Below are 25,395 nucleotides of genomic sequence, written 5' to 3' on the forward strand. Positions count from 1 at the left end.
TTTGTTTTCATTTTTTGGTGTCAATAAAACCAAAACAACAATTTAAATCAAAACAAAATGAAAATTGCCATTTTGAACTGACATTTCAACATAAAATGTTTTGTTTTTCTTTTTCAGTTTCAAGATGCCACAACAAAATTACATTTTAAGTCAAAATGAAATGAACTATTTTTGTTTACTTTTGGCATTTTGAAACCAAAACATCATTTCATATTGAAGTGTTGATTCAAATGAAAAATTTCATTTTGACATTTCCTGCAGGCAAATCCAAATTGTGGTCATATTTGTCATTTTGTTGTGAAAAGTGTTAGTTTCAATTAAACCAGATTTTTTAGTGGGAAAACTTTCCATATAATTTTTAATCACCTCTAATTTAAGTATGTGCTTAAAGTTAAGTATGTGCCAAAGTATTTTGCCAAATTGGAGCCTATGTTGTGTAAGTGTAATACCATTACTTGAATATTTGCTTGCCTCCATAGTCTAAACTGGCTAAAAGGTATATCATCCAAATAATTCTAGTCTGATCTAAAATAATCCAATAGTATAGATAATAGAACACTTAGTGTTTATGTTTTTGATATTGCTACAATAATTTTATCCCCAATATGGAACATATTTTGTTATATTCTATTCACAGAAGTGTGGCTTATGTATAAAACAAAAGAGAGGAATAAAACATTTGTACAGGCGATCAACAGCAAAATTACCTCAGGCATTTCTCTAGTAAAAGAAAGATGATAAAGAGATTATCGGGGTGTAATACAGTTATTATACAGCAATGTATTACACTTAAGTTTTCAGACCAGGGCAGCTCCTTGAGACATTAACATGCTACATGTAACAGAGACAAAGAACAGCATTTTGCGCACACATACAGTAATGAATAGAACTGGAGAAAGAGAGGCAGGTGTCAGGATTGGGATGTGATGCATGTGACACTTAGGCTATGTCTACACAGGGATAAAAACCCCACGGCTGGTCCAGATCAGCTGACTCAGGCTCTCAGGGCTCAGGCTCTGGGGCTGACAAATCGCTGTGTAAACTCTTGGGCTCAGGCTAGAGCCTGAGCTCTGGGACTCTGTGAGGGTGAAGAGTCCCACAGCTCAGGCATCAGCCCAAGCCCGAACATCTACACAGCAATTTTTATCCCCTGAGCCCGAGCCTTGTGAGCCCAAGTCAGCTGACGAGGGCCAGCTGCGGCAGTGCCACGGGTCTTTTATCCCTATGTAGATGTACCCCAAGGGCTCAGGGATTGAAGCAGAAGCCAAGCTGCTGTCTCTCTCAAACTGTAGAGCCTCAGCATACTTAATAAAGATCTCTTTCCCATAGCTCTGTCTGCATACCACATCACTTAATAATAATGAAATACAGAGCTGTAAACACTTACTCTTGTGAACAGTGAGCTCTTTCCAGAAAGAACAAAGTATGACATGAACATATTTTCCCAGATTCAGCCAGTTACTAAAGGAGGTGACTAAATTTAAGCAAGTGATTAAGTCCCATTGACTTCAACTTGCTTGTGTGCTCAAAGCCAAGTACATGTCTAAGTACTTTGCTGAATCAGGCCTGATCTACAATGGTGAGCAATATCATGCACTTAATCCTCATTCATTAAGGATAACAACCCATCAGTGAGCAAGGTGATTGATTCCTGAAGTGAAAAATAAGCATATTCCTCTGCCTGGAATTATGTATTACAGTACTGACATTCTCAGTTCACAGATAAAATAGATCTACTTCAAGAGGTAGCAATATTGTAACTAACAAATTCTGCCTTTGGATTTGAAATATGATATCCTCACTGGACCTTTGGTTAAAATGAATAAATTCATATCATGGGGCATGTTTGAAAACCATTCCATGTGAATTCATAGAATAGTTGCATTTTGTTTTAATTAAGTGAACTTTATTCAAATGAAATGTACAGATAGTAGTGCCAATCCTACTCCCAGTGAAATCAAAGACAATTCTGCCATTGATTCCAACAAGACGGGCTCAGTATATTGCCAGTGGCTTATCCAAAATAGTTTCACATTATCCACTGTTATGACATATCTGATTCCACAGACATTGAACCAAACTTCTAAATCAACAGCAGTGAATAATATGGGATGTGATATATTTAAATTTTAAGGGTGAAATCCTGGTCTCATTGAAGTCGATGGGATCTTTGCTATTGACTTCAGTGGAGCCTGGATTTCACCCTGAGCTCTTAGCATATCTTGTCATGGATTAGTCTTATGCATTACACTGTAAGAAACGAAGAGACCATGCAATACCCCAGTAGAAATGGGTTAAAGCAGTATTTTCAGACTGATATTCACTATCTACTAGCATCTGTTCCAAAATTAAGCAAATGAACCAAAGCAGAGTGAAAATGATTCATAAATAGGTGAGAACCAAGATCTGAATGTTTGCTTTGGAAAGTTCTATACATCTCTCATTTGTTACACAAAATAATACAAAGAAATATGATGCTACTTAGAAACTTAGCTTCTGCATTTAAAGCCACAGTTGGAGAATTAATTATTTACAATAAAATATTTTAATATGTTCAAAACATTGATAAATGATTTTGAAAATGTGATTCTTATTGCTTTTCTGAGTGCTAAACTAGTTTCCTGTTCAAGGCATCTTCCATTGTGTGTCAATAGCTTTAAAATACTAACCGTGTACAGATGGCTAATAATCTTCCTGTTCACCCCACTCAACTACTGGATCATCATCCATTCGCAGAATAAGGTAGGAGAGAAGCTGAAAGAGATTCTGCCACAATAATAAAGAGACAAAAAAGGAGAGGTCGCTTACATCTACCTCACAGCGGTCGCCAGCATAGTTTACATCACAGATGCACTGGTATTTGTTAAGTAGGTTCTGGCAGAGGCCTCCATTCATGCACGGATCAGAGTTGCACTCATCAATGTCTGTTTCACACCTACAGTAAAAGACCAAAAGCACTAAACAACTGTGATAGCAACTAGATAACATTAATCGGACAAGGGTTTCTCACTGTCCTGAAAATAACAGACATTACCATCTACACTTACATCTTTGATGCCTTGTGTTGTTTTCACATATAGGTACAAAAATGGGAAATCCCATATCTGTGGCATTTTGATGCTCACATTGGCACTTAGATATGTAAAATGGACATTTGTGACTTAGGCTATGTTTACACAGGGATGAAAAACCCTGTGAGGGCGGAGGGTCCCAGAGCTTGGTTTCTAGCCAAGCCCGAGTATCTACACAGCAATTTTTAACTCTGCAGCCCGAGCCCTATGTGTCCGAGTCAGCTGACCCAGGCCAGCTGCAGATGTGCCACGGGTCTTTTATCCCTGAGTAAACATATGCTTAGAGGCTGATCTTGGCTACCTTCTGTAGAGAACTGTGCTCCCTCCACTCTTATTGATGTCCGTGAGAGTTGAAGGCACTTAGCATCTTGAAGAATTGGGCCCTAAGTCACAAAAATGACCATTTTCATCGATTCATAGATCCCCCAGTTAGCAGGGACCATTGTGATAATCTATTCACATGCCTAAGTGCCTATGTGAACATCCAAATACCTATTGCCTACCTGAAATTAGTAGCATTCTTCTGCTGGTCTAATTGAGGACCATAATGCCAGGAAATATAATATGTCAAGTGTAGCATTGTATCAGATTTTAAAGGCTTAGTTAAATATTATTTAATGGTTTCAAACAATATTTATTATAAAATAGGGGATATCCCACTTCTCATGACAAATAATTTATTAGCGAGATGAGGTGGATGAGGTAATATCTTTTATTGGACCAATTTCGGTTGGTGAGAGAGGCAAGCTTTCAAGCTACATGGAGCTCTTCTTCAGGTCTGGGAAATGTACTCAAACGGAATGTCTATACTGCAATTAAAAATCTGAGCCTGGCCCAGGCCAGCGGAGTTGGAGTTGCGGGGCTCGGAATGTAGTGTAGTGTAGATGTTGGGAGTCGGACTGGAGCCCGGGCTCTAGGACCCTGTGAGGTAAGAGGCTCCCAGAACTCAGGGTCCAGCCCAAGCCCAAATGTTTACACAGCAATTAAGCAACCCATTAGCCCAAGCCCAGTGAGACCAAGTCAGCTGGCATGGGCCAGCTGCAGGTGTCTAATTGCAGTGTAAACATATCCAGAGTGTCACAGCTAAATACAAGGTGGAACAGATTGTTTAGCATAAGTAGTTAACACATATTTCAAGGAACCATTCAAGGTGAAGTGGCCCATTAATACCTCTCCAGTCATGTGGGGAAAAGGCTGAGTGGGAGGTGTAAGAGGGTTACAGATTGTTGTAAAAGCCATAAATCCAGTGTCTCCACAGGCAACGTCTTCCAATTTTCCCCAGGGGTGCTCAACCCCCGCTCCGCCCCAGGCCCCGCCCCCACTCCACTCCTTCCCCTAAGATCCCACCCTCACTCCACCCCCGCCCTCACTCCCACTCAACCCCTGTCTCCAATGCCCCACCCCACCTCTTTCTGCCACTCCCCTGAGTGCGCCCCATCCCCACTCCTCCATCTCCCTTAGGATGACCAGATGTCCCGATTTTATAGGGACATTCCTGATATTCGGGGCTTTTTCTTACCCCCCACCCCCATCCCGCTTTTTCACACTTTCTATCTGGTCACCCTAATCTCCCGCCCATGATTTTTAGTATCTAGCAAAGGCCTGGTCTACACTATGACTTTAATTCGGATTTAGCAGCGTTCAATCGAATTAACCCTGCACCCGTCCACACAACGAAGCCGTTTATTTTGAAATAAAGGGCTCTTAAAATCGATTTCTGTACTCCACCCCAACGAGCGGAGTAGCGCCAAAATCGATTTTGTCATTTCGAATTAGGGTTAGTGTGGCTGCAATTTGATGGTATTGGCCTCTGGGAGCTATCCCACAGTGCACCATTGTGACCGCTCTGGACAGCAATCTGAACTCGGATGCACTGGCCAGGTAGACAGGAAAAGCCCTGCGAACATTTGAATTTCATTTCCTGTTTGCCCAGCGTGGAGAGCACAGGTGACCACAGATAGCTCATCAGCACAGGTAACCAGGCAGGCCGATAATCGAAAAAGAGCACCAGCATGGACCATACGGGAGGTACTGGATCTGATCGCTATATGGGGAGAGGATTCAGTGCTAGCAGAACTTAGTTCGAAAAGACGAAATGCCAAAACTTTTGAAAAAATCTCCAAGGGCATGATGGAGAGAGGCCACAATAGGGACTCAGATCAGTGTCGCGTGAAAGTCAAGGAGCTCAGACAAGCCTATCAAAAAACAAAGGAGGCAAACGGTCGCTCCGGGTCAGAGCCGCGGACATGCCGCTTCTACGCCGAGCTGCATGCAGTTCTAGGGGGGGCCGCCACCACTACCCCACCTCTGACCGTGGATTCCGAGGCGGGGATAATCTCATCAGCTACACCTGAGGATTCTGCGGATGGGGAAGAGGAGGAGGAGGAGGAGGACGAGCTTGCAGAGAGCACCCAGCACTCCGTTCTCCCCAACAGCCAGGATCTTTTTCTCAGCCTGACTGAAGTACCCTTCCAACCCTCCCAAGCCAGTATCCAAGACCACGACCCCATGGAAGGGACCTCAGGTGAGTTTACCTTTTAAAATATAAAATTTGTTTTAAAAGCAAGCGTTTTTTAATGATTACTTTGCCCTGAGGACTTGGGATGCATTCGCGGCCAGTACAGCTACTGGAAAAGTCTGTTAACGTGTCTGGGGATGGAGCGGAAATCCTCCAGGGACATCTCCATGAAGCTCTCCTGGAGGTACTCCAAAAGCCTTGCCACAAGGTTTCTGGGCAGTGCAGCCTTATTCCGTCCTCCATGGTAGGACACTTGACCGCGCCATGCTTGCAGCAAGTAATCTGGTATCATTGCATGACAAAGCCTGGCAGCGTATGGTCCCGGTGTTTGCTGGCATTCAAGCAACATCCATTCTTTATCTCGCTGTGTAATCCTCAGGAGAGTGATATCGCTCATGGTAACCTGGTTGAAATACGGGAATTTAATTAAGGGGTCAGAGGTGGCTGTTCCTACTGGGCTGTTTGCCTGTGGCTGAAAAGAAATCCTTCCCTGCAGTTAGCCAAGTGCAGGGGGGCGGGAATTGGCCCAGAGCTTTTCGCGTTTGGCTAGCAGGGATCTTCCCTGATACCAGCCATGCGGTGGGGGGAGGGGTAAAGTGATCATCCCAGAGAATTCATGGCGAGGTGCGGGGGTGTTAGTTTGGTTCCTGCAGGGATCTTCCCTGATACCAGCCACGCGGTGGGGGGAGGGATAAAGCGATCATCCAGAGAATTGGATGGGGGGGGGGGTTAGTTTGTTTTCTGCTGCTGAAGGTTAACAGGAAAACCGCAGCACTCAACGGGCTTTGCTTGGTATGTGGGAAAGGAGGGCGCAGAAGCTGAAAGACAATGGCTTACCATGGCCGCATGCAAGCCGAATTCTGTTGCCCGGACCTGCGTCTGTGATCTCTAGCAGCAAAGTCACAGGCACTCAATATTAAGAGGCAAAATGCGACCTTGCACAGAAATCACATGTGCTATGTAATGTGAATAGTGTTGGTCACCGTGAAAGAGTATAAGCATTGTTCTGCAAAATGTATCTTTTTAAAAAATTCTCTCCTTTTTTCCCTCCCTCCAGCAGCTGTAAATTCTTCAAGCCTCCCTCCTCCGTCCCGAAGGCTATCTCAGATAAGGCGTCGGAAAAAGAAGACACGATATGTTCGCAGAAATCATGGAATCCACCCGCAGTGAAAGAGCTCATCTGAATGAGTGGAAGGACACGGTTTCAAAGTATAGGAAAGAAGCCAGTGAACGTGAGGATAGGAGGGACCAACGTGAGGACATGAGGGACCAACGTGAGGACAGGAGGGACCAACGTGAGGAGAGGAGAGACGCTCGAGATGAGAAGTGGCGGCAGGAAGATCAGAGGAGGCAGGATGCAATGCTGGGGCTGCTGCGTGAGCAAACAGACATAGTTGAGGACTATGACAGTGCCCTTTTGTCTGTGGATTTGATCACTATTTGGTGGTTGGATTTCAGGGACTGTCCTCTTGGTGGGGGAGAGATTATGGTGGATGTGATGTTTCCCAGACCTGGAGAAGAGCTTTGTGTAGCTCAAAAGCTTGTCTGGATCACCAACAGAAGTTGGTCCAATAAACGATATTACCTCACCCGTCTTGTCTCTCTTATAACCTGGGACCAACATGGCTACAACACCACCACAAAAAACAATTTATTGTTAATTAAAAGTGTGCATAAGCATTTGGGGAATGGCAGGTTTTCATATCAAACACTCATATTTGAATTTTCTGTTCATCTATTTAAAAGCTACATTCATCCAATCAGGAACAGAAAGAATACTAACTGATTTAGTGGATCAATTACGGTCCTCAAAAATCTGAAACAAAAATTGTTCATCAAACTAGTTGGCAAATACTTACGAATACAAATGAATTCATACATACAAAAAGAAATCAAGATTGGTTCACATACAGGGAAAAGGGCCACAGCAGTGGAAGCTGGAAACATAAGTCCCTTAGTCAAGTTGAAAATCCCAGCCTAAATTCAGTGAATAATTTCTTTGCAATAAAAAGTTTGACCAACTCTACTGAGGAATAACTTGTCCATCTCTAACTACTATCAAATTCTTTCTTTTGGTCCTCACCCAAATTCCATTGCATTCTGTGAAAAGACACCCACTGATTTCCATAGGTTGTGGATCAAACCCTTTCTTAGGGATTGGTTATACTTTTAAAGGAAAATATCTGTAATATCAGTCCAATCAATCATGGAGATGGTGTGGTTTTTAATATCCCATTATGTGAAATATTTTGAATTTGTTCTGGTAAAATAAATCTTGTGTGTGTTCTGTCTGATTTAGTTTACTGGAGGTCTTCAAAGAGAAAGACACTGCTAGTTTACCTTACAACATTTTGGCAACCCGGAAAAAAAAGAGAATAAATATAGTGGAAATTTAGGATTTAAAAAAGAGAATAAAGTGTAGAATGTCTCATTGCAGCGGTATATTACCATGCAGTATGCTCAGTATTGGCTCACCACTCAGTAGTAGGACCTTGGGAACCATAAAATAGAGGTTATTGCCAGCCAGTGGGTGTGTATGTAAGGGAGGATTCTCATTTCCAAAGCTTTAGTTAGCAAAATGCCTGAGGGTGGAAGGAAGAAGGAAAAAGCACTTTCCTCCTACCCTGAAGCCCCAAGATAAATACACACCAAAAAAGTGCTTGAGACGTTTTTTCTTCTCCAAATCTTCTGGGGTTGGCAGGGGACCTTTCTGGATGCCTGACTTAAATATTACAGCACAGCAGCAATTGCCAAGTGCACTCTGTACTGGGTGGGTCGGAATTTTTTATTTCATCCATCATTTATGACTTACTGCAGTGATTCCACAAAGTCAGTGGGCGTTAAAAAGAGAGAGGGAGAAACCTTTTCTTGAAAGTTTTTCTGAATGTGCTAAGGCTACATGTTGCAGGCCTACTGAACCTTTGGACACTCTATGCCACTGATTTAATTTTCATTGCACTGAGAGAGAGAGCAAAACCATTTGTCTTATGTTTTCTACCTTCTTTGTACCATATTTCCTGTCTTGCTATCAGCTGAATGCTTCTGAACAAAACTTGGGATAACCTATAGGTGTCGGGACCGTGTCTTCCTCTGTTTGTACAGCACCTAGAACAGTGGGCCCCCAGTCTTCACTGAGGATACAGGACAATATAGAGAATTGGTAATAATATACTAGACAATAAATATGGGTTGCAGAGGTGTACACCACCCCATACAAATTTAGTCATGAGTGAAGTTGGTGGGTCCTCGTGCTAAGACCTGCCCTATAATATAATATAATATATATATATATATAAAATAAGTTAACCAATTTTGATTGTATAATTGTTTTAGAATTTGATTCTAAACTAGCAAGATACAATCTGAGTGGGTGTTCTGTGCATTGCACTTCCCCTGTGAGAGTACACTTCATGTATTTCCATTGGCTGTCAGTTAAAATCAAACAGTTAGTTTTATGTATGTCTATTTGTGTATTATATGGGGGGGGGGGTTGTGTGTTTATGTGTCTATACACAGAGAGATAAAATCACTATACTGTTCTATTTTGTCATGTTTGAAACAGATGTAGAGCCAGGAATATTTGTATGCAGAGGGAGATGTGATCAGTATAATGTTATTTAAGAAAAAAAGCATCTTGGGTCAAATTCATTCCTAATTGAAGTAATTGGAGTTACACTAGGAATGAATTTGACCCATTGACTATTGACTTTTGTAGAAATCAAATTGTCATGCTGTTAAACCCTGGAAGTCATATTTAGCAAAGAGAGGATTAAGCTGGGCAAATAATTGATTTTTGGTTCGCTGGCTGAATCAAAATATTGAAAAAAAAATTGTTTTGGTTCAACCACACTCTTTTGTTCAACACAAGACATTTTGTTTCTTTTTTGAGTTTTTTAACACTTTGTAAAAAATTAAATTTAGGCAAATTTCAAAATGAAACATTGTTCGTTGTTTTAAAATGAAAAATTGGAATGTTTCATTTTAACAATAACAAAACAAAATGGTTAGACTGTTCCAAAATTTTTGTTTTAAATTTCCAGACGAACTATTTGGCAAATTTGACCTGAATTCAAAATTAATTTCAGTTGACCTGAAACTGTTTCTCCCCCCCACCCCCCCACCCCAAATAACATGAATCAGAAACATTTTGCCCAGTTCTAACTCTAGCTCATTTTGAATAGACAGAGCTGTGTCTCATTGCTGCAGGAAGTCTGCAGCAGGTGAGGTACCATTTCAATCACTAATTTTGGATATCCAAAAAGGGTCCATTCTGGAACTCATGTTCTAAGAAGACAATGCAATACTCCTACAATAACCCGCTGAGGGAAAGTGCACATAAAGTTCTGAAGTGTCTCACCGTTCTCCACTAAAGCCTGGCAGGCACATACATCTCAACTCGCCTTTGAGCTCAGTACAGTTGCCATAGTTGTAACAAGTGAGATTTCTCTTCTCATTCCCACAGACGGAAAAAGGTAGCCTGGTGCGCCTAGATGAATAAGAGGCAACAGCAGCAATTAATATCTTTTTGTTTCAGGTAAAATCTAATTTTCCCTCATTCATTTATTTAACACTATATTAAAATGCTAGTCTGTTTCAGTTGTACGTGTTTAGGTTTTCTGTTTTACAGAAATGTGCCTATCAGCTTCAGTGGCTCCTGGGGTAAGGTACTATTCAATGTGAGTAGGGGTGGCACAATCTGGCTGTAAATCAGCACACAGCTGTGAATCTGTAGAAGGATGAATGCATGTAGACAGACATCTTCTAAGGCAGGGGTCTCAAACACGCGGCCCGCGGGGTTCTTTTGTGCGGCTCGCCAAGCTCCCCACGCCCCTCTGCCTACCCCGTGGCACCGCGAGCCCCGCACCGCTCCTTGAAGCGGCTGGAACTATGTCCCTGCAGCCCCGGGCGGGGGGAGGGAGTAGAGGGCTCCGTGCTCTCGCTTCCAGGCACTGCCCCCACAGCTCCCATTGGCCGGGAACGGGGAACTGCGGCCAATGGGAGCTTTGGGGGCAGTACCTGGAGGAGCAAGAGCAGCACATGGCGCCGTTCCCCCCCCCCCCCCGGGACTCCGGCTGCTTCCTGGAGCGGAGCGGGGTCAGGGCAGGCAGGCAGGGAGCCTGCCCTGGCCACGGTGCGCGGTGCTGCCACCCCAGAGCCGCTCTAGGTAAGCAGCACTGGGCCGGAGCCCGCACCCCGCACCCCAACCCCCTGTCCGGAGCCCCCTGCCACATCCCACACCCTCCCGCACCCCAACTCCCTGCCCTGAGCCCCCTGCCACTCCCTGCACCCCAACCCCCTGCTGCACCCCCTCACCCCTCCTGCACCCCACATCCCAATTCCCTACCCTGAGCCCCCTGCCGTACCCTGCACACCTCCTGCACCTCAACTCCCTGCCCTGAGCCCCCATCACACCCCGCACCCCTCCTACACCCCCTGGGGGCAGGGAGGGGGCAGAGTTGGGGTGAGGACTTCGGGGAAGGGGTTGGAATGGGGGCAGGGAAGGGGTGGGAAGAGGCGGGGCAGGGGCAGGGCCTCATGGAAGGGGTGGAGTGGGGGCGGGGCTGGGGGCAGCAAGGGGTGGGTGTCAGTGATGCGGCCCTCGGGCCAATGCACTAGTCCTCATGCGGCCCTCGTGGTCATTTGAGTTTGAGACCCCTGTTCTAAGGTCTGCACAGTTTTCTTGCAGGGAGCAACGCTCCAGACCTGAATGCATCTATACAGCAGCATACTTATTATCTTTGCTGCTGAGTGAAATTCAGTTACTAAAGGGGGTGTCTACAAAGGAAAGAAAGCAATAACTGAAGTGTGATACCAAGCAACAGTGAACCTCAAAAACTTAATTTCACATTAATTCAACTGGCTTTCTCAAGCTCCAGTAATACCGATTTAATAATTCACTCTGAGGCAAACAATGGGCCAAATCCTTCCTTTAGGTAAGGGTCTTGGAGCTATTTGGTAGCAATATAGTTTAGCAGTTTATCTGAAAGATTCTGTGTATAGGACATAGTACGTTAAATGCAAAAACAAAATTGTTGGTAATGGCTCGAAATATATTGTTTTCAAGTTTGTCCTAGTTTTAAATGAAATTAGAGGGCTAGATCCTCAGCTGGTGTAAATCAGTGTAAATCCATTGAAGACAGTGGACTATAATTCCTTATGGTCCAGTGTCTGTATCAATTAAGAACAAAAGGGACCCTGTATTTTATTTGTCTTCAAGTTTATTGGACTAATCCTGCAAGTCCTTATTCAGGCAAAACTCCCATTGCAGTCAGTTTCTGTCATCTCAAGGAGCCATGCATGGGGCTGAAATAAAGCCATTGCTGGTCTCCTCATTACATTTCAATTCTGGATGGTGGAAGTTCTGTGAGGAAAGCAATTTCCTATTATTTGGCCCCATAAATGACTTCCAGAGACAGTAAAAGAGCCTTTTCAGCAAACAAACAAAATGAAATTTTGCAAAGTGTCTATGTGAATTAGGAGCCAAAGTTCCTTTGACTTTGGCACTTAAGTCCCTAAGTCACTTGGATGCTTTTGAAAATTTTACCCAAAGACAAATGCAAAGTCTGTGTTATTTGGATTTACCCGAATATAACACTATGTACACATTATATTGGGGATCCAACAGAATACAAGATCTGCACAATTTCCCTACATTCCTTTGAAATGAGAATGTCTGTGGGGTAATAATTCTGCAGGGAAAACCTAAGTCATGGTCTACACTTAAATTTAGGTTGACATAACTATGGTGCTCAGAGGTATGAACAGTTCCCACTCCTGAGTGTTGTAGCTATGCCTACGTAATTGCTGGTGTAGATTCGGCTCGGTCAACAGCAGAATGCTTCTGTTGACCTAGTTACCGCCACTCAGGGAGGTGGAGTACCTACAGTGACAGAAAAACCCTTTCTTAGCTGTAGGAAGCTTCTACACTGTGGCACTACAATGGAACAGCTACTGTGCCATGGCTATACTGCTGTAGGACCCGTTGTGTAAGTGTGCCCTAAGTATTAATGTAGGATTGATGTAGGGGTTGATCTTTTCTCAATTTAATTTAAACAACTTGAAAAACATCTGAGAGGTGAGGTCTGATGGCAGGAGTTTCTTTAGCTTCTGAAGCTTTCTTATTTATAATACCTGCAAAATTTTCCAGTGAAGTTACCAGCACACAGGCAGGAATAAGTGTTAACTCCATCTATGCAAGTTGCCCCATTTGCACACAGGTGACCACGGCAGTTGTCTAGGTCCTCTTCACAGTTTACCCCAGTATAACCAGGGTCACAACTGCACTCGTAGGATGTGATTCTATCCAAGCAGTTTCCATGAATGCAGGGGTTTGAAAAGCATTCGTCAATGTTGGTTTCACACTGCATGCCAGTCCATCCCTTGGGACACGTACAACGATAGTAACTATATAAATCTTCACATATCCCATCATGCATACAGGGATCAGAGCTGCAGGCATCCAATTGCAAACAGCCAGTAACAACAGAATTTGCAGATATTTTGAGAAATTGTTCTTCTTGAGGTTTTTTAGTGTGGCCATCATAATTTTCAATGTACGAGAGATAAATGCCGCTGATTTCTATAGTGCTCATGCATCCCCTTAGGCCATCCAGATTGTCAAAAGCTTTGTCGGCAACATAAATATCTATTTCTTCTCTTAGGAAGTTGAGGCTTCCTGTGGCGACTGTACTAGTTGCAGTGTCTTTTTTATCATCTATATCAATGTGCCATCTAGACGACTGGGATAAGGGTTCTGTCATAGAGAGAATCACTTGGTGCCATTTCCCATCATTCACGGGCTGTGAACTAGCTAGGGTCAGCACATAAAAGCTGTTGCCACTTTGCAGCTGAAACACTAGCTTGGTGTTCTGAATGCTAATGGTAATGAACTCTGGCTCCTTCTCAGCATACAGCAGTATCACATCAGCATCCCTAGTCCGAAAGCCAAATACGATATTGGTGAGGTCTCTCCTTATCTTCCCATTGGTTCTGTAAAATATTGCACTGCTTCTGCCGCTAAACACTGCATTGGCAACACCTGTGCAAAGATAATAATATCCGTTGAGAAAGCAGGCCAATTTTAGATTGATACCCGTGCAACATTTTCCCTACTCCACTGTGCCAGGCTGCCTGCCTCTTGTAATTTAAATCTTTCCACTTCTTTCCATGAAGCATGCAAATTCTAACCAGTGTCAATATTACACCTCTTGGCCTCTCATTTTAAAAAATAAGAGTCTGATGCCAATCCTTGTCTCCACTGAAGTCAGTGAGCTACGCTGATTTTCATCAGCTGAGGGTCTAGCCCTAAATGTTGTAAACCTCTGGGGCATCCTAAGTGTTTTTGTCTAAACTCTCACTGTCTCTTAGGCTGCAAGCTCTTTGGGAACTGTGACCCTGATTCTGATCTCATGTATGGCTGTGCAAATCAGGAGAAACTCCATGGATGGCAGAAGAGATACACTAGTGTAAAACGAATGTATGTGAGATCAGAATCAAGGCCTATTTCTTTGTCTTGTGCCACACTTAACAAATAAACAATAACAAAGGCCCAATCCTCAGCTGGTGAAAATCAGCATAATTCTACTGAAATCGATGGAGCTAGGATGATTTACACCAGCTGTTGAGCTGGGGAAATAACTTTGTAAAAGTTTGTCAAATTCAGGCTGAATAGAACTATAGTGGCTGGTGTTAATTTATGTGCTGTTTTTTCCAAGATGGTAAATAGGTGTATTAGCCAATGGTAGGAATTACAAAAAATGTCTAATAATTTGTTCATGTGTTGATGATACAGTACTTGCCTGAATTTACAATCTTTGTAAACCCCCATTAGCTCCAGAACTGCAGAAAAAATAGAAACCCTCCCACTTCCATTTCTCTCCCTTGTGAAATAGTATCTTTAGGGTTTTTTACCAATTTAGCATGATTATGATTATATAAAGCAACAACTTTTGATCCGGATTCACTGTCACAAATCAGGAATAATTCCACTAAAGTCAGTGGAGTTACAACCAGTGTAAAACTAATGTAAGGAGATTCAGGCCCATGATGTTGACGTTCCCTCAGTTAGACACTGGCATATTTCCACTGACTTCAGTCATGCTGCACTGATGGAACTTGGAGGGGAATATAGCCCTAACTGCGTAGGGCTGTGAGCCAAGTTTAGTGAACAGAAATATGTCCATTTTTAGGGCCTGATAATCTGATCTCTTTACACATATATTTGACATTTTTCATTGGCATTTTGTCCATTTCAATAGACAAAACTAGTCAGATTTTAAATGTGCATTCCAGGCTTTTTCAGGATATGTCCTATTATATAGGGGGAGGGGAGAGAGAAAGAAATGTCTCCTATTCATGCTTCAGTTCAAATCTGTATTGGTGTTAGGGTTTGTGAGAGCTGTGGTGGTTGGATAAAGCAGATTACTAGGATATCTGTGGGCATTCTTTCCCAGTCTCTGCAAATTTTGACCGCAATAACCCTTGGGATTACCAATAAGGGATTACTAATGGGAAACCTCACAAGAACAGAATCTGCCCTTTACTTTACAATAAATACTAGAAAATCAGTTTATTTGAAATAGTTTGGGAATGGAGATATGGACACTAAGCACTGTGAATGATCACATTGCCTTATGACTGTGTACTCTAAATGCTAAGGCAATGGATGTGCCACTATGTCTCTTGGCATACCAACTCTTGTGCCTCATAAAATGGGAAAGTGAATAGAAACAGTTTCCCCAGCATAATTTATGGCATCTAGGAAACATCAGTGTTTGTAATGTATGTATTTTCAAAATTTACTTCTGTTCTCAGAGAACCAACTAAGGTTTTTTAAATCAAAAACTTAAAACACTCTTGTGTGGACATTATTAAGCACTTGGCAATGACTAGGTGGCTGGTGTGCTGTTACTCCTCTTTGTGACACTGATCATAATTGTCTTTCTCTTACCTTGTGCCCCCCACATTTGCTTATTGTACCTACCCATTGTGTCTCATCATAGACCTACATTGCAAGCTTTTTGAGGCAGGATCTGAAATTATTATATGTGTGTATAGCACCTATCACAGCTGGACCCCAGTTGCTAATTGGGGCATCTAGGTGTCCAACCCACACTTGCCCTGAAGGGGTTAATGGAGGCCAGATGGGCCTATTAACTTATTAGGCTGAAGGCTGAGTGGAAAGCCCTAATTAGGGGAAGTTCACCTGTTCAGGAACAGGCAGGGCTTCTATAAAGCCAGGGAGCTGACAGCAGGAAGGTAGCTGCGGGGAGGTAGTCTGCAGTCACTCCCTGGCAGAAGGGAGGTGTGTTTGGGGGCTATAGATACAAGTAGCTCACAGTTGTTCACTGGGAGGAGGGAGTAGAGAGGCTGGCAAACCCCAAAGGGGTGGGAGGATAGCGCCAGAGTAAGAAGCAGCCCAGGGAGTAAGCAGCAAAGTTGGGGACTGAACAGACCTTGGCTGCATGTTGTAGGGCCCCTGGGCTGGAACCTGGACTAGAGGGCAGGCCAGGGTTCCCCTACCAGCCACTGGGGAAGTGGCACTGTTGGACAGTGAACTGGAAGACTGTGTGGGTCCCAGTGGGAGTGACAGAGACTTGAAGGACTATACCCTGGAAGATTGGAATGCTGAGTGACCCAGCCAAAGGGCCGAGTCACGAAGTAGATACTGCAGTTCCTGGAGGAAGAGAGAGTTCTGCAGACCAGAGAGAGAGATGGAATGATGGCGTGCAACCGCTAGGAGGGGCGTTGACCTTGCGAACTAATCCCCAGAGTGGCCAGAAGGAAGTGCCACCCTAGCGGTGAGTGGATGTCCTCGTTACACACTTCAGTACTAATAATAAACAATAACAACAAACCAATTCAGTTCTATTGTCTATGAGTTTAGGGGCATATTATTATGTCTGTCTACATAGAAGTTTGGATACTAATGCATGGAAACAAAGAGATAATTAAAGATACATAACATATCTGTCTCCCAGGAGTTTATGAACGTCCATTATGGCAACCCCCTGCCATTGCCACACAAAAGAGCACTGAGATCCAATGTTAAAGACTGCTAAAGATGTAGATTGCCTTGATTTTAGCAAAAGGAAACAGTGCAATTACTTCCCATCAGTATGTTTATACTCCACTATAATCAGCTAAAATAGTTGATAAGATATCACCTATTTGAATTTTATCATCAAAGAGAATGTGTAATATGTTGATTTAGGTTATAAATATAACTATGTATTTTAAAATATAAATGTGTTTTAATACTCACTCTAACTGACCTTTTTTTCCTGGCTCAACAACAACCTGCATCATATGGATCTATTTGCAGGTTGCTCCATTTCCTCTATGCTAGAAACCTTTTGCTGACCAACTCTTCTGTTCCTAGGAGTCAGCTAGTCTAACTGCTTCCATTGCACTTTGTGTACATTAATCCTGCTTCACAGCATCATGGCGGTATTTTTGGGGAAAAAAGGATGCTTTTGGAAAATACCATAACAAAATCTTAGCGTGTTTTTTAAATTCCACTCTATTTCAAGAGAGGGGAAATAGAAAAGCGATATCCAACACATTGGTTAATGTTCTTATGATAAGTTGTGGTCATTACATTTCAAATGTACAAGCTTCTTGGAACTCTCATGCTCTTTATTAAGATACCAGTTGAAATGACAATCTTTCAAATACATTGCTGGTGTTAGGATGCTTAAGATAGCTTTTAAAGATGCTTCACTTTAAGAAAATGGAATAAAGCAGTGTGCAGGAGTCTGTCATCTGGCATGTCTTTCCGGAGGAGGGAGAACATTTTAAGATTAATCCTCTTATCTCCCTGCAGTGGTGCTCTGATGGAACAAAGTGGTCTATTTTATAAACATGCCAAGTAGATGCATTGATTAACTGAAGAGTAAAGCCCCTGCAGGCAATATCATTGGAATCCTCACTCCATTGCTTTCAAAATGGGAGGGTAATTTAAAAAAAGAGGCCCAAGATTAAATGGATCTTAATTTGTGATCAGGGACAGGTGACGGCTTAAACTTGAATTTTACTATCCCATTATTCCATTCATAATACTTCTAATAGCAGTGATCAAGATTCTATTATTTATTATCATCATTATTAACAAACAAAATTCATCTGGGTCGTATGAGAATTGGAATGCTTGATTTAATTGAAAAGTTCATGAAAATCAACATTATCTGAAGTTGTTTCAGTTCCCCAAAGGTCATAGGAATGATAGAAATGTACCTACATTCAAATCCTTGGTGTACCAGCTGGCACTGTGCTTCATGAGGACAAGGGCTGAGCTCACACCACTTAACTTCCTCGCATGCTTTCCCTGCTGTGTTTGGGGGGCATGTGCAAGTGAAGTCATCCCAGATAGAATAGCAAATGCCACCATTGTGGCAAGGGTTGGACTAAATGGAAAGAGTAGAGACAATCAAAGTGTTAGCAAGTGGTAGTGGATTCACACACAAGGGAAGGCAGGATTGCTTGGCAGAGAACAGAATTGTGTTTACTTTGGATTGAAAGCTATAAAACCTTACAGGTTCCATGCATGGATAGCAAGTTTGGTAAATGGTTATCCTTACCTCACCTTTCAGAACCCTCATATATTTTGCTGCTGATGCCCATAATTTTCAGCACTATTCAGCAAAATCTGCTCTCACCAGCATGTTTATATGTTTAATTAAGATGTCATTACTGTCACATATTGCATGGGAACATTAATGGGTGAAAAGAGGAGTCCTGGCTCTAAACATGGAAACATGCTTTGAGAAATGGCATCCTTACCTTGCAAAGATTGTCACCAGTACAACCCTGGGTCACGCTGATCAGTGTTCGGTTGATGACAGAATACAGTGATGTGGTAGTGGGGAAGAATTCCAGTTGTTGGTTATTCAGTCTTAAATCTTGGATACAGCCTTTAAAATACCCACCATTTATATCAGTTTCTTGTTTGTCTGGGAGTCCTCCAATATAGAGAATATCCCTACTTTGGACTGTTAGTATTGGGGTAGAAATGTAGCCTAGCTGTTGAGACGACTGGAACAATTCAGCCTTATTTGGCTCTATTTTTAATGATATTAAGTAAAAATTTCCATCACTCACAGTCCATGTGCTGAACAATTTGGTGGAATTTGAGGCTAACATGACTAGTTTCCCATCTTCCAACCAGATCCTTATATACAGAGATGTACTGTTCCTCACAGCTAGTAACAAGCCAGAAGACTTCCGTGTCCGGACAAACATTGATATAGTCATGTTTTCGTTCTGACTACCATAAACAGAAAAAGCAGCATACCCCGAGGAGTCCTCACGTCCAAATCGGCCTGGCATGTACTCTTGAAATGAGGGGGGAAAGAGAGAAAATAAAATAGTTTAAGACTAATTGACTAATGGAAGCAGCACAATGGTCAAACATCTACCACTGATAAAGAGAAGCACCTGCAAGTGTTTAAGGACAAAATAAGGATTTGATTCTGGTCTGAGTGGCTTCAATGGCAAAATTCTCATTGGCTTCAATGGGGGCAGGGTTAGGCTTTATTTTGGTGCTGTAGGGTATATTATTACACCACATTCTTTTCCTTTTGCAGCCTCTGTACATCTTGTGAGGATGTGTATCCAAATGGTTTCTCAGGGAAGACTGCAGCACAGTTATTTGTATTGGTCATGAGAAGGGTGTATTTTGAGCCCAACCTAGCTGTTACCATTCCCTAAAGTCCCAGGGTACAATCTTGGCCCCATTGAAGTTAATGGAAGTTTTGCGATTGACTTCAGCGGGGGTAGGACTTCACCCCAAGACCATATGCACTACTGCTGGCATAGGGAAGTGTAACTTATACCTTCCCATTCCAAGTGGACCCCTATGTACCATTAGGGATTTATCCTCAGAGAGGACAGGAAGTGTTTCCCCTACATATACTCCCTAAACATTCCCATCAAGGAACATGGACAATGTTAAATCAGGACTAGGTCTCCAAACAAAGAGGCTGATAAGAGCATATGCTGATTGATTTAGCACATGCTCTTATTTTCTATTCAGTTTCTACACATCACCATCCACTCTGGAGCTGTGATAGCCCTCTATTCCCTTGGCAGATTACACCTATGCTGATCTGCATCAGCCTAGATCCATCAGTGAAGCTGGCTCCCAAACTGTCATTTCTATATATGATCAGTCTCTGCCAATACATGACACTGCTGTGCCACCAAGGTAGGCAAAGGATCTAGAATTCAAGACACTTTTTAAAAATTTTGTTTTTATCAGTTAAGATGATTAAACCAGAACTCCTCTCTGTCTGTCTCTATTTTCCATAATGAAGCAAAGATTTTTAATTACAAACCGAAACTGTCTCTCAAACCATTGTAATGAAAACTACTTATTCTGATGCATCAGCTTTTTGAACCACAGTATTTCTACTCGTTTTACATTTTAAATGTCAAAATCTTGTTCTCCATATTATAGGCTTTCTGCCTAAACACTTTCAAGAGCTATTTTTTTTAGTTATGTCAAATGCATAAAAAGTGTCAACCTGGTTTAAACAAAGAAATCACTCCTGTAACTAAACAGTCAGAGTCCTCTTTTGTGCAGTAAAACTCCTGGACTGGGACCTCATATGTCAAGTTTCTGCCTGCAGCACTACTTTTTTTATGACTTGGTTATAAAACCCATGAAAATAGGGGATTGATTGTGGAAACCCTAACAGTCCTTTAACAACCATGGTGTTAGTATGTGCCACAGTAATATTATTTAGTAAGGGGAATAAATCCCTGACTTGTTCCTGAATAGACAATTTCATAAATAACTACGTATGAAATATTTTAATTTTATGAAAGAGATTATCTACGTTTCTTTCTTTATCTGCTTGTTAAAACCATGACATGTAGAAATAAATCTTCCCTTTTGCTGGAATGGGTGTTTTGAGGCATGAGAGCTTTGTAGAATGCACCCTCTCTAGAAGGCAGTCCTTGAGAACTAAGCATTTTTCATGTGAAAAAAGCGAGCATTTCTAATGGAGTTAGGAGCTGGAGTACAGGAGCCTTGCAACATTAGAAGAAAGGGTGAGTCTTGGAAAAAGGTAATACTGTACTTGAAATTTTCTATTACTTTACCACAAAAATAATATTGAATCTGATCTTGGGTTTGATGGGACAGTTAGCATCACCTTGGTCAATATTAACTTCTTGTGTCACTACATCTGGATGCTGATCAAAATAAGTCAACATCTGTTTGTTATTTTGTATATGTAGTGAAAATATTGCCTCATGTCAATTAAATCCTTGGCAGCAACTTTTCTTCAAAAGGACACCAACATTTCTTATGTTATCCCTAGCCACAAGTCCCCTCCTCCCCACTGCCATAGTGTTTTAAGTACTGCATATATCTAAAATCCATGTATCAAAGTGGCATGGTGGTATGATTTGCAAAGAATATTGCGGTCAGCAGAAAAAAAATACCAAATACTTTTTAATCATTCTCAACAGTTCTAATGCAAGAATAAGCCTCTCTTGGCCCTGAATGGTTTTCATTTCACTTCATATAAAGAGGCAAACATATTTACCAGATGTTGTCCTATACTCCAAAGTTGCTTTTCAAACCTTTGGATAAATTACAGCTGGAGTTCAAAGCAGTCTGTTAGAATTACCTCTCAGGCTTTATCATTTTACATTAAAAAAAAGGTATTGATAACTATTAAATACAGCATATGAAATGAGATAATATTTAAACATTTTGAAAGGGATTTCAAGATGCAGCTTTCTGGTTAAATACATCCAATAACCCCATGGGACCAGATCCTCAGCTGGGATAAATCTGTGTAGCCTCATTGCCTTCAATGCAGCTATGCCAACTTGCACCAGCTGAGGATCTGGCCCTTTGAATCTAGCCAGGGCACTGCTGATGCTCTTCATTTTTTCCAGACTGCCTGGTTTAAAATAAACTGTCTTTTCTTCATCCCCAAATTAACATGTGTTAGTAGAAAGTTAGTAATTTGTAACAGGGGGTGGGGGGCATTTGTGTGTGAATAGAGGGCCAAATCCTGCACACCTTCCTCAGGCAAAACTCCCAGTCTGAGCTCAATAGGCTTTTGCTGAAAAAGGAGGGGAGGGTCCAGTTCAAAGTGTTCCTGAAAGGTGCTATATTTATAACCCTGGAGAATGACGCACTCCGTTTATCCACATAGCAGGTAGAGCATAGCAGACAGCAATGCAGGGACCTCATATCGTCCTTCCAGTTTGCCTCAGCTCATACTTGGTGGAACACATGGAGTAGAGTTGCCAACTTTGATTGGATGCATTCCTGGAGATTTCATCACATGACACAATCTTTAATTAAAGATTAATCTTTAATTCCTGGAGACTCCAGGACAATCCTGGAGGGCTGGCAACCCTAACATGACCTAAAGTGAGGATAATTCAATTTCCAGGCCCATTCAGGTTTTGGCCTCTCTGCTGACTCTGCCCATAAGGATGCCAGTTAAATGGTTTTTGAGACATGGGCACATGTCTAGTGGGAAATTGACTCATTTCACACAGGCAACCAGGCAGCTCTCAGATGGTAACAGCTATTGGTAACTGTTACCCTGGGCTGGACTTCAACCAGCTAACCAAAGATCCGATTGCCAATCCTCAAGCGTCCATTCTCCCTAGGCTGGTTGGCAAAATGATGCTACTGACTGTCAGGCTTAATCTGCTGGTGAAAGCTCAGATATGATTTTTTTTTAAAATATCTAATTTTTTTCATCTGTTCAATGTTTTATTCATTCTTCATTTACCCTCAAAAACATGAGCACTGCTTTACATACAGATATTGAGACTGGGGGTAAAGCACCTAGGTTAGTTTTAAAAATAGAACTTAAGTTCCTAAGGCTATGTCTATATTACAAGCTAGTGGTGTCATTTCCCCTGTCGTGGATGTACTCACACTAGCTGTCATCAAGCTAGCCAGCCCAGTTTCAGGGAGGTTTGTAGTCAGCCTGGCTCAGCTGTGCCTCCACTGTTGATACCAGGGTTACCGTGACTACCCTGCTATTTATATTCACTCTAGCTGGATGAGAGCTAGTGCAAGTATGTGTACATGAGCAGGGGAATCACACCCCTAGCTTATAGTGTAGACATAGCCTTTAGGTCACTGGGTGCTAAACCTACAGCAAACCAGAGTTTCCCAAAGTTTAATGGCATATTAAAAGTAAAAAAAAAAAAAAAAGAAGAATTGGATGAGCAGAACCCATCAATTTGCCTTCACTTTTCTGCCTGATTGAAATTTAGGCTTCCTATAGTGAGAACTAGAAAATAATGAACAAGTGCTACTACTAATCTCTTGTGTTTTCTCATCAATTGACAGTAAGCAGCGGAGGTCTTAAGGGTCATAGTGTTTCATCACTGCTATAAACAGATTTGTTATTTGTGATTATGCTTTGAGCTGGCGTTTAATACACTAATGCCAAAAGCATTCTCTTACCTGTTGAACAGTTTGGCCCTGTGTAAGGCCTGTAGCAGTCACATTGATAACTCAGCCACAAGTTGATGCAGCGTCCCCTATTTTGACAAGGGTGGTTTTCACACCTGTCCTGTTTCGTACAGCCTGATTTGACATTTAAAGATGTTTCACTTGATATGTTCTCAGGGGTAATAATGTTCAAGTCTATTTCAATGTCCTGAAGACAGCCTACAAATGAAGGTGCAGAATGAATATTATAGATGTTAGGTGGAGAGTCACTGCTCATGTTTCCCACTGGTAAACCACCCAAAAATGTGCTCTGAAATGCAAGCATCAGTTGATCACTATCTATTGCAGCAGTAGATTTATTGACACATGATTCTATACAAGAGCTGTCAAGTAAATTAAGGGTAACAGCTCTTGCTAAGGTTACCTCCACGGAATGCCATTCTCCATCACTGACATTATGTGAAATATGCAAAAGAACCTGTGGCTGGTTATTGACTTGCATGAATAAGTGTAAGTAGCCATTCAGTAACTCCAACTTGACAAACGTATCTTTCTCCCCTCGGTGAAATATAAAAGTTGTAGGTTGCACAGTCTGAAACCTCAGGTTTATGTTATAGAAAGATTCCTTTACACCGGTCATGTCACTGTTCACCCAAAGGAAACCATTTCCCTCAAAAGAAAAGGTGGTTATTGTTTCACAGTGTGTTCCAGTATACCCAGGTGGGCAGATGCAGCTGGATCCATGGTGGCCATTTTTTAAATGAGGGATACATAAACCACTGTTTTGGCATTGATGGTCATTGCAGCCAAGGAGGACCTCCGTACAGTTCCTGCCACCATAAGAAATCCCCTCCTTCTCTCCAAATGGGCAATGACAAGTGTAATTTCCAGGAAAATTCTCACAGGTGCCACCGTTTTGGCAAGGGTTCATGTAACATTCATTGATGTCTTCTTCACAGTGAATACCTAAAAAAAAAAAAAAAAAAAAAGAAGAAAAAAGAAGATTTGATTGGATAAGTGCAGGCCAGTTTTTCTCAAACTGTTTTAGATATTTAATAAAATGAACTCTAATTACAGGGGGGATCTGTTTATCAAGGGATGGTTGGTCCCCAATGATTGACAGCAATTAGAATAGATGCTGTTACTATTTTGTATTGCAGTAGTGCATAGTGGTGCCAATCAGGGTCAGGGCCTTGTGCTAAGCTCTGTACATATACCCTAGTGGTAAATAATTGATGAAGAAAAGAGCAAGCTACAAATTTGTCTTGAATGGCAGTGTAATGAAATCGAGATGAAGACGTGATCAAACAAATTGCTTTCCATGGCAGAGTGGGTGTGAAAGTGGCAATTCTTTTGGAAAAATACTTTTTTTTTTTTTTAAATCACACGTTAAAAGCCAAGAACTGTTCGTTAATATGTATGAATAATAAAATAATACATAGATCAGAGACTGCAGGTTCTTCTTTCTCATTTACATTCATTCAGTTGAGGGGAAGAATGGTCCAGTGGTTAGAGCGCTACCCTGGGCTGCGGGAAACCTGGTTTAAGTCCAGCTCTTCAATAAACCTCCTGTGTGACCCCGGGCAAGCCGCTTAGTCTCTCTGTGCCTCAGTTCCTTATCTGTAAGGTACGGAATGCTAGCACTGCCCAGCCTCACAGGGGTGTTGAGTGTATCAATACATTAACGATTGTGAAGTGCTCAGATACTACAGTGATGGGGGCCATATATATACCTTAAATAGAAAAAAAGTTTTCCCATAATCATGTCCCCATTCCTCTCTTTATAGATTCAGCTTTCTCCAGGGTGACCACTTAGTCTTGCAAACAGATGGCTCTTTGAACATACATATTTGAAGTTCTGATATTCAATGCACACTTCACCGTGTTTCGGGAGCGACTTTTCTCTTCCTTCAACAGATTCACTCTGATGCTAGTAACACATCTCTCAGAGATCTGAAACTTAATAAATGGGGCCTAGATCCCCCAGTTTCCCTTCTCATACAGAGCAGCCAGGGTAGCTGGTCACTCATTCAAGAGTGACCAGTACATATTCAATGGAGAGGGGAAATCCATTTACACTCCCATGGACGCCTGCAGAAGATCCCAGTGGGATTTTTGGTTGAAAACTCACATGGGTTTTAACACAGAGATTCCATTTCCCTCCCCAGTTTTTATTCCAGAGAAGGAAAGGAAATGTCTTGAGCTCTTTGGTTGAAATATAATTACAAAGCATGATTATTATGAAGTAATTAACCAAAATAATGTTTGAACCCAAATATCTCCCACTGAAATTAAATTGGCTTAGATGGGTTGGTTGGCTCTCCAGAAACTGTGTAAGAACTCTGTAGTGTAGTTAACAGCATATAAGA

The 25,395-nt window shown here is 42.0% G+C and overlaps 1 protein-coding gene across 1 annotated transcript in view; it reads right to left on the reverse strand.

The window, feature by feature from the left end:
* CRB1 (crumbs cell polarity complex component 1) overlaps positions 1-25,395 on the reverse strand; it is a 163,174-nt gene that overhangs the window by 38,407 nt on the left and 99,372 nt on the right. The window contains exons 6-11 of the mRNA XM_065409913.1: positions 23,039-23,992; positions 18,370-18,920; positions 17,828-17,993; positions 12,721-13,627; positions 9,947-10,075; positions 2,809-2,935 (exon numbers count right to left, since the gene is read on the reverse strand). Coding sequence (XP_065265985.1) covers positions 2,809-2,935; positions 9,947-10,075; positions 12,721-13,627; positions 17,828-17,993; positions 18,370-18,920; positions 23,039-23,992 — 2,834 coding nt within the window. The remainder of the gene's footprint in view (positions 1-2,808; positions 2,936-9,946; positions 10,076-12,720; positions 13,628-17,827; positions 17,994-18,369; positions 18,921-23,038; positions 23,993-25,395) is intronic.

Source organism: Emys orbicularis, chromosome 8, assembly GCF_028017835.1.
Source record: "Emys orbicularis isolate rEmyOrb1 chromosome 8, rEmyOrb1.hap1, whole genome shotgun sequence".
Taxonomy (NCBI): domain Eukaryota; kingdom Metazoa; phylum Chordata; order Testudines; family Emydidae; genus Emys; species Emys orbicularis.